The sequence below is a fragment of the Phalangium opilio genome, unplaced genomic scaffold, assembly GCF_054372755.1.
Source record: "Phalangium opilio isolate 3A_F unplaced genomic scaffold, DU_Popi_V2 ptg000079l_1, whole genome shotgun sequence".
In the NCBI taxonomy this organism is placed as follows: Eukaryota; Metazoa; Arthropoda; class Arachnida; order Opiliones; family Phalangiidae; genus Phalangium; species Phalangium opilio.
Window position 1 is genome coordinate 1,319,659 of NW_028324187.1, and position 8,246 is coordinate 1,327,904.

At 37.4% G+C, this 8,246-nt stretch overlaps 3 protein-coding genes across 3 annotated transcripts in view; 2 read left to right on the plus strand and 1 right to left on the minus strand.

Annotated features, from left to right (window-relative positions):
• The first annotated feature begins 107 nt into the window (after positions 1-107).
• eIF1 (eukaryotic translation initiation factor eIF1) lies at positions 108-2,367 on the plus strand. The gene is made up of 3 exons (XM_089845481.1): positions 108-291; positions 613-770; positions 1,376-2,367. The coding sequence occupies exons 1-3, from the start codon at positions 258-260 to the stop codon at positions 1,520-1,522; spliced, it is 339 nt and encodes a 112-aa protein (XP_089701607.1). The 5' UTR covers positions 108-257; the 3' UTR covers positions 1,523-2,367.
• Positions 2,368-3,961: 1,594 nt separating this feature from the next.
• LOC149654102 (uncharacterized) lies at positions 3,962-8,205 on the minus strand. The gene is made up of 8 exons (XM_089845490.1): positions 6,992-8,205; positions 6,448-6,555; positions 6,234-6,356; positions 6,131-6,175; positions 5,948-6,068; positions 5,657-5,881; positions 5,093-5,597; positions 3,962-4,894 (listed from the first exon to the last, which is right to left on the minus strand). The coding sequence occupies exons 1-8, from the start codon at positions 7,116-7,118 to the stop codon at positions 4,835-4,837; spliced, it is 1,314 nt and encodes a 437-aa protein (XP_089701616.1). The 5' UTR covers positions 7,119-8,205; the 3' UTR covers positions 3,962-4,834.
• Positions 6,343-8,246, plus strand: part of CalpC (calpain C) — a 59,765-nt gene continuing 57,861 nt past the window's right edge. The window contains exon 1 of the mRNA XM_089845485.1: positions 6,343-6,450. The gene's annotated coding sequence lies outside the window, so the exon portion shown is untranslated. The remainder of the gene's footprint in view (positions 6,451-8,246) is intronic.

Sequence of the window (8,246 nt, forward strand, 5' to 3'; positions counted from 1 at the left end):
GCGATTTCATATATGGCGGTTTGTTGAGAAATTTTCCGCGGGAAATATCGGATTTCTCATTTCCGGGTAATTTGCGGAATCTTTTGTTCGGTGACGTCATTGTCGCGAAACTTCTTTTCAGTCTTTTTCGCTGTTTTCGTGTTAACGTTGCTGCGTCGTAGTTTCGGTCACTTTATAATTAAATTTACTTAATTTTTTGGACTCCCGCTTCAAGCTTGAAGCATTTTTTATTTATAAGGAACGAGGAATTTTGCTGTATGTCTACCAGTATCCAAAATTTGAAGACTTTTGGTAAGTTTTAACGTTTTGTTATCGATACTTTCTTAAGCCTCGGCATACCTTGAGACTTTGTTTAAGCCTTGGACATTGAAACCAAAATAGGCTTAGGAGTGAGTTGTTACCCTTGGCGTCACCATTACAAGGGTTAATAACTGGGCCATTAACTTACATAAGAGTGATTGATTATGAATATTAAAATACCCCAGGCATATGAAATAATTTCTGTTACATTTACTAGTTTCTTGGGATATTATGGTTTTATGATTTTGGGTGGAGCTTAGGCCCTTATTCAAAAATAGCCAAACCTCAGAAACTAATTAAATTAACTTTCAGACCCCTTTGCTGATGCTATCAGGGGCGATGAGCAGGGTGTTCAAGACGGTCTGATTCACGTTAGAATTCAACAACGAAACGGAAGAAAAACCCTCACTACAGTGCAGGGAATCTCAGACGATTACGATAAGAAGAAAATTGTTAAGGCCTGCAAAAAGGTTCAAAGATATTTTCAGATACTTTTATCTTTTAACATCATTAGGCCTAAATTTCTCATCTTTTAACATCATTAGGCCTAAATTTCTCATCTTTTAACATCATTAGGCCTAAATTTCTCATCTTTTAACATCATTAGGCCTAAATTTCTCATCTTTTAACATCATTAGGCCTAAATTTCTCATCTTTTAACATCATTAGGCCTAAATGACTTATCTCTTAACATCATTAGGCCTAAATTTCTCACCTTTTAACATCATTAGGCCTAAATTTCTCGACTTTTAACATCATTAGGCCTAAATTTCTCACCTTTTAACATAATTAGGCCTGAATTTCTCATCTTTTAACATCATTAGGCCTAAATTTCTCATCTTTTAACATCATTAGGCCTAAATTTCTCATCTTTTAACATCATTAGGCCTAAATTTCTCATCTTTTAACATCATTAGGCCTAAATTTCTCACCTTATAACATCATTAGGCCTGAATTTCTCATCTTTTAACATCATTAGGCCTAAATTTCTCACCTTATAACATCATTAGGCCTAAATTTCTCACCTTATAACATCATTAGGCCTAAATTTCTCAAGTTTTGCAATATTATATAGGAATTTGCTTGCAATGGCACTGTGGTTGAACATCCAGAATATGGTGAAGTAATTCAATTACAAGGAGACCAGAGAAACAATATTTGCCAATTTCTAGTTAAGATACAAATAGCTAAGCCAGAGCAATTAAAGGTGCACGGTTTTTAAACAAAAACTGGAAGTACATTAAAAACAAATGATGTGAAAAAAAGAAAAACCAAATTAAGAACATTTTCTGATTAAAAAAATAAAAACCACACAAGGACGATGAGAAGATATTGAAGAAAATAATTTAAAACCATATATTCAACAGAGAAGGAAAATCCCGAAACAATATTTTTTGCTTTTCTCCAAATCCAAAATTCTCCCGTAACCATTAATCCTTTAGAACTTTTTCAAAACCCTTATCTCTGACAAAAATTTCAAAGGTACCAGCAGAGACGCGCTCTAACTTACCAGTTAGGTGTTTAGAAATTAAAATACAGTAGAAACTTTAATAAATAAGTAAATAATGAGAAGAATATGTACATTTTATTTAACAAATTTAACCATGTGTCGCCAGCAGCCAACACAAAGAAAAAACCAAAACCACGTTTCCGTTATTCATTCTTGTATATTTTTGTGTTTAGATTAGTTCTTTTAAATTTTGTTAGTTTTTGCGTTGTTATTTTAAAAAACCGTTCAAAATCATCGGCGTTTAGCGGAAGATTAGCTACAATGCCGAGTCTTTTCCCTCTACGCGCCCTTAATCCAGAGTTGTATCAAATATTTGGAAGGTGGCGGTGCTTTTTTATATCTCTTGTAAAACAGTCCAATATATTGAATTAAATTTTTTGTAATGTGACTTCTAAAATATTATTCTCCTTGATTTCTATTTTTTTTGGCTCGCTTCTAGCCAAATATTTTGTGACCAGAGACTGAAGAATAATAAAACACTGTAAATTTTTTTGTCAGAAACTTGGCAATAAAATGACTGTTGCAATAATGTTGCATCATGTCAAGAGGTGATCAGACTTTGGGTTCTTATTGATTTTAGGCATACAGTCTGTTATTTACCATGAACTTTCTCATGACGTCACATCCTCATCTCTTACCTCCCTTTTTCACGACCATATTGGAAGTCGTCAGTTCAGGCCATACAATTTAGACTACAAATAAGCCGCGTTTACACGAGACACTTTGGAACCGTTTTGGAAAGGCGTAACACTTGTTTGAAAAATAATATTGCATTTCCTCGTGAAAGATCTGTCTTTAACAGCGTAATATTATTTTTTGTACATTCCAAAACGGTTTCAAAGTGTCTCTGTAAACGCGGCTATATTGACGTCACGTCCCCGTAGGCGTAGCTCCTCCCTCTCACTACCACTATAGAGCTATATCAGTTGAAGGGGGGAACGTCACAGTTGGGCCTGCCAATAAACGGAGCCGGTTTTCACCCTCCCTCCGTGCGGGCCCCTGAAGAACTCTATGCTAAATTTCCCGCACAATATGGCGCCTAGGCGGGGACTAGCGAAACCCCGCCTCAAAAGCTCTCCTTTCCCCAAGGTTATTAGTCCTTTCCCCCCGAATTGAAATAGCTCTATAGACCTTAATTTTATATCCATGTTTTGTGTATGTTCAAAGATTTAATTGGTGCTCTAGAAGCATGATCTCACTTTTTTCCGTTTTGGTAAACTTACAACCACTATGTGCAAAAGCAAGAGCTCTCGGAGACCTCAGCTTTTAAATCGGTTCTGGTTAGGGTTCTAAATCGGTAAATTACCATGGTAATTTACACGGTAATTTACCAGGGTAACTGTAATTTACGATTTTCTCGGGTAAATTACGAAAACGGTAATTACCCTGGTAATTACCGTGGTAATTTACGCTGGTAAATTACCACGATGGTAATTTACCACCGAATTTTCATTTCTAACACTTGGAAAATGGTCTAAAAGCTCCATATTTTGCTCTACCCGTGCATACACACTTATTTCTTCCCATGATATATGAGTAAGTCATAAAAGGTTGAACGGCAAGCGTGGGAAAAATTTGATTAAGGAAATGAAATTTGATTTTCTCGTCTATTCTTGTCGTCGAGTTCGTTCGCTTTAGCTGGAAAGCTGTAGTTGTTAGAATTTTCTAGAGATGGGCCCATACCGATACCAATATCGGCACCGAAATTTGACTAAACCGATATATCGGCACCGAAATTTGACTAAACTGTTATCGGCCCTTCTCTAGAATTTTGTTTTAAAAACGTGAAATAGCAAAAATTCGCAAAATTGGTAAGAAGAAGAAAGTGGATGTTGCTGTTCAAAAGTATTTTGAGCTGCAAACATCAAAACTCGGTGTTTAAATATTGTAAAACACTATGTTATAAAAAGAATAGCTGTGTTCAAGTGATATTTTCATTATTTAGCTTAAAAACGATCAATATAATTTAATTTTTTAATTTTCGTAAATTACCATGAACGGTAATTTACGCGGTAAATTACGGCGTAATTTACCATTTTCCAAAATTACGGTAATTTTCGAACCCTAGTTCTGGTTAAAGGGAAGTCGATATGTATGAAAATGAATTTTTATTTTTATTTTTATAGCGTTTACCTAGTTGTACAAAGCAAATATTTTTTTTTTTGAAAATAACCTGGAAGACGTAAATTATCAATCAAATTAAAGTTAATACACATACATTAATATATAATAACATTTAAACATTCAAACTTTTGGTGTGTCCTTGAAAACCTAAGATTGAGTTTCAATGATTTAAAACCCAGATAAATAATTTCATATTTATACAAACACGTTTTAATTTGCATTTCATCATTTCGGAATATATAAATGTGAGCAAATTGTTAAACTAAACTAAAGTAGGTATTATTTTCTTTAAATGATTTTATAAACAATGTTCATTCAATCTCCCTTTGAATTTTGTAAATGACATATACAAAATCTACTGAAAGTTTTTTTTACTATAATTAGGCTTACTTCAAATATTCTAAACCTAAAATTTTTGAAACTTGAAAAACCTATATTTTTGAGATTATTGCCTACTTATTTAAATTTATTTTCAAAAAGGAGGCTATTCAACATGAAAATCGACCTTAAAAATAGGCCTAAAGTTTCAATTACACCTATTAAAATACAGTATTTAAGTCGCGCACCTCTAGCGTGTATTTCTAGCGAAATATAGCGTGAAAATAATTATGCCTAGACCTATTTTTACTCGTTGTATCGTCGTGTATGTTTTGTAGAAGGCTTTAAATTGTTAGCTTGGATGGTTTAACTGTATCGTAAAAGAAGGCATTATTTGTAATAATTCATTATTAAGGCGGCTTTAAAACTGTTAGAAGCGTTTAGAGCTGTAAGTTTTAGCAAAGGCAATTTTTTTTCACTGGCTTAAAATTCGTTTTAAACACTAAATAGATCATTTAAAAAATGAAATCCTATATTGCGTTTGTTTCTAAATCTCCATTTTTCCCGTTTTCCTTAAATATTTTACATGCGTTGAGGAGCATTTGCCATTACTTCGCAGTACGTTGGGGGTGGTTCGTCCATCTGCAAGATTGAAAAAACGTCAATTTATGCTCTGGATTCCAGAGTTGAATAATAAATATATCAACAAATTTTATTCAATTTCTTCATCAACGCAATTTAGTTGACTAAGTGTTTTCAAGGCGTGTCAGGCTTTTGCCCTTGACCTTGTTAGGAACAGAATAAAATAATTTGATTTTTGTCCTTTGACCTTGATCTTACCCCCATAGTTTCGCTGTAACTTGGCGGTAAGTCTACTCTAATGTCAGAAGAAGGCACGTGTAAAGGGTTGTTTGTAATTCGCACGTAATTCCGTCTGTGGGGTGAGATAGTACCATAGTTCGTTGTACCGTTGTTGTTTAACCTTTCGTCGCTGTCCAAAATGAGCCTGGTGAAAGGGTCATTATCGGCAGCGTACCAATGGACCCTATGTCCTTCTAACCGGGGGCTACTATGTCGCCTATCCGTCGTGTCGTCAACGGGTACTTGTAACGCCCAACTGCGCCCGTTTCTCTCGTTGTAATTCACTGATGGATTGGACGCTGAGTAACCTTCGTTTTCTCTCCCCAGATTGCGGGTCGTATGTTCCGGGGAACGTCGGTAATGCCGACAAGAGTGCGTGGAACGAGTACGATGGTGATGTCGATTATTGTTCGATTGCGAATTCCCACTGGCGTTCCTGGACAAACTAGAAGCCGAGTTGTGATGCCTATGACCACCGTGCGATCTGTTTTTCGGAAAAAGTCACGATTGCTAACGTCTTTAATCGAATTCAATTCCTATTACCTGGAACTATTCCTCCTTTCGGACTGCGACCTATTATGCCTTATTGTATGACCGTGTCTCTCGTGGTCATAAGGATAGCACTCGTCGTGATACGCTGTCCTCGTGAAAGAGTCCCTGAGATCGTTCGAACTGGCCCGTGTGGCGTGGTATCCCGATTCCCTACTCAAACCCAAACGGCGCCGTTCTTCGTTGTATCGAAGGACGTATCGTGTCAGCGGATGGTCGCTACATGCATACTCTTACTTTAAATCTTTGACCCTTGACTTTGAGACTTATAGCCAATTATGTTACCTGTGTATGAACCAATGTACGAAGAAAAGAAATAACGGTATGGCAAGTAGCACCGCGGCGCCGATTAAGAATGAGCGAATTCTCTCGAAACGAAATTCGAAACCATATTTCCTCGGGCCTTCTACAAAAGCCATTAAGTTTAAATGACCCCACAGTTCAACAGCAACCTACTAGTGTGCCTACTTGTGAAGAAGACGTGCTTGCGTTTCACTTGGTCATCAGTATTTCCTGTTAATGTTTAAATTACGCGTTATTGCTCGAGCACATATTGACAATTAATACTTGCCAACGCATAATGGTACATCCGTCGCGTCGCAAGTCGGGTTCCCACCGACTTCGCATTTTACCGGTCTACATTTGGACTCTGAACAGACGGTGTCGTTTTGACATAATATCGGACTTTGACCGTCTATGATGCAAGGAGGTTGTCTCAAATTAGTACAAAGACGTTTCGGATGAAGATAAATGAATCTCGTCGTTGGAAGCCCGTATAATCTTACCAGGTTCGCATATTATTTTTTGTTTCTTGTAATTTGCGCATGTGTAATGGCAACTTAGGTAATGTACCACCGGTTCCTTGTCGCACAATGCAATCTGTGCGACTGTTGCTATTTGAAAACGTGGGGTTTAAATGACATTAGTCTCTTGGGTGACATGGTACGGTTGAAATGGGTCATGAATCCATTAATTTTTGAAACGACTACGGCTTCAATTCTACTCTGGGGTTAATTTTAAGATCCATGTTTGTCTAGTTGCTATAGTAGCAGCATCCAGCCCTTCTCTAACTACCTCAAGAAAACTTGACACAACACAAATTGTCCTCATTACCTGCCATAATGCAATCTATAAAATATCGACCACGTAGGCGAAACCTCAATCCAATATATCAGATTTTTATTCATACCAGCTTTATAGAAACCCATGCCTATTAATCGATTCTTGAAGTATTGAATTATGTTTAGGGTTAGCGAAACAATGTACGAAGGCACCATGATCGAATTGACCAGATTTAATCGGGTACAAAGCGTATGTACAATTACTTACGGCTTAGTAAGGCTCCGATGCAGAATAGACATATCCCAGGAGACTGAAACGGCCTATCACCGCGAACGACTAAAGGCCACAAAAAGGCAGCTGGGTAAAGCGCGGAGAATCTGCAGACGAGAGGCATTTACGGGGGGCGTTTGACACGGGAGAAATGGCAATGATTTTGGTTGTAGTACGAAAATAATCACCCCCGATTAGTTGCATTGGAATTGATTATAATCAGGCCTAAGGGTGGGTCTTTTTTCGTTTCCTTCGGGGTTATAGTACCGTACGTAAAACTTAGGACATTCCTCGTTTTAAGGGTCCGGGAATGAGGAGAAAGAAGAACTAACTCTCCCGTACTAGGCACAGCAACCTTTGTTTAACTTATCCTCATTGTTTTCCTTCATGTTACAGTAGGGGGTGTTCCTATTATTAACCCAAGATCTTATTAGCGCCTGGCTCCTTTATCCTTATTGAATCCGATTATGGTGGCTGGCTAAGTGAGGCAGGGAAGCCTAATGTAGGGGGCGCCCCTGCTGTTCTTTTTGCAAAACTACTCTGCCTGCTGACTAGTAAATGGATCGATGGAAAACCGGGGTCCCTTTCCTGCCTTTTCGAAGGACTTTTATGTTATTGGATTTTTCAACCCTCCATCCCCTTCCCCAGAAGGCTTTGCTGGTTTTGAGTGCGTGTCCTGGTGTATTATTGTGTCCAGGGAGTGAGTTGCGCGCCGGATTTCAGCCATTTGACCGCCCTCTTTTTATACATTGGAATGGTAAAGCATTAATGATAATGAACTTCAACTATAAAGAGAGGCTTAACAGGGTTTAATTATTGCCTGAAACTATTCGCCCCTTTTCCCCGGGTAATTGTTTGTTATTGACGTCTGGATGGTTGGCTTATCTAACACCACAATAAAAACCCTGTTATGACTTCAAGTCATTTTGTTTCGTAATTAATGGTTCTCGACACGACAACTATATCCCCCTTGGTGAAGAATTACACGACGCGAGAATTGACTACACTCGGTGGTTAATTTTGCAGTCCATCTTCCTAGACGTCGCTTTACCCTGAATCTATGACCTACTTCAATCACTTCATGACAAGCTCCAGTTTGTAACCAGTGACAAACTTATAGAACTTATATCATATGAACTTATGCTTATATATCAAAATCTAATAACTTCGTATTCAGAAAAACAATTTCATTTTTATGACTCCAATTCAGTTCAGTTCTTCAAATCGTAGCGAGTCTAAAAATGGCGTGCAA

Excerpts from the sequence above, each read along its gene's own strand:
- eIF1 (XM_089845481.1), top strand. The coding sequence starts at position 258 with ATGTCTACCAGTATCCAAAATTTGAAGACTTTTG. Across the intron at positions 292-612 it reads CCAAAATTTGAAGACTTTTG|ACCCCTTTGCTGATGCTATC; the intron begins GTAAGTTTTAAC and ends ATTAACTTTCAG. Across the intron at positions 771-1,375 it reads TTGTTAAGGCCTGCAAAAAG|GAATTTGCTTGCAATGGCAC; the intron begins GTTCAAAGATAT and ends AATATTATATAG.
- LOC149654102 (XM_089845490.1), bottom strand. The coding sequence starts at position 7,118 with ATGCCTCTCGTCTGCAGATTCTCCGCGCTTTACCCAGCTGCCTTTTTG. Across the intron at positions 6,357-6,447 it reads AAAAATAATATGCGAACCTG|ACGGTCAAAGTCCGATATTA; the intron begins GTAAGATTATAC and ends CTTGCATCATAG. Across the intron at positions 6,069-6,130 it reads CAAGCACGTCTTCTTCACAA|AAGGCCCGAGGAAATATGGT; the intron begins GTAGGCACACTA and ends TGGCTTTTGTAG.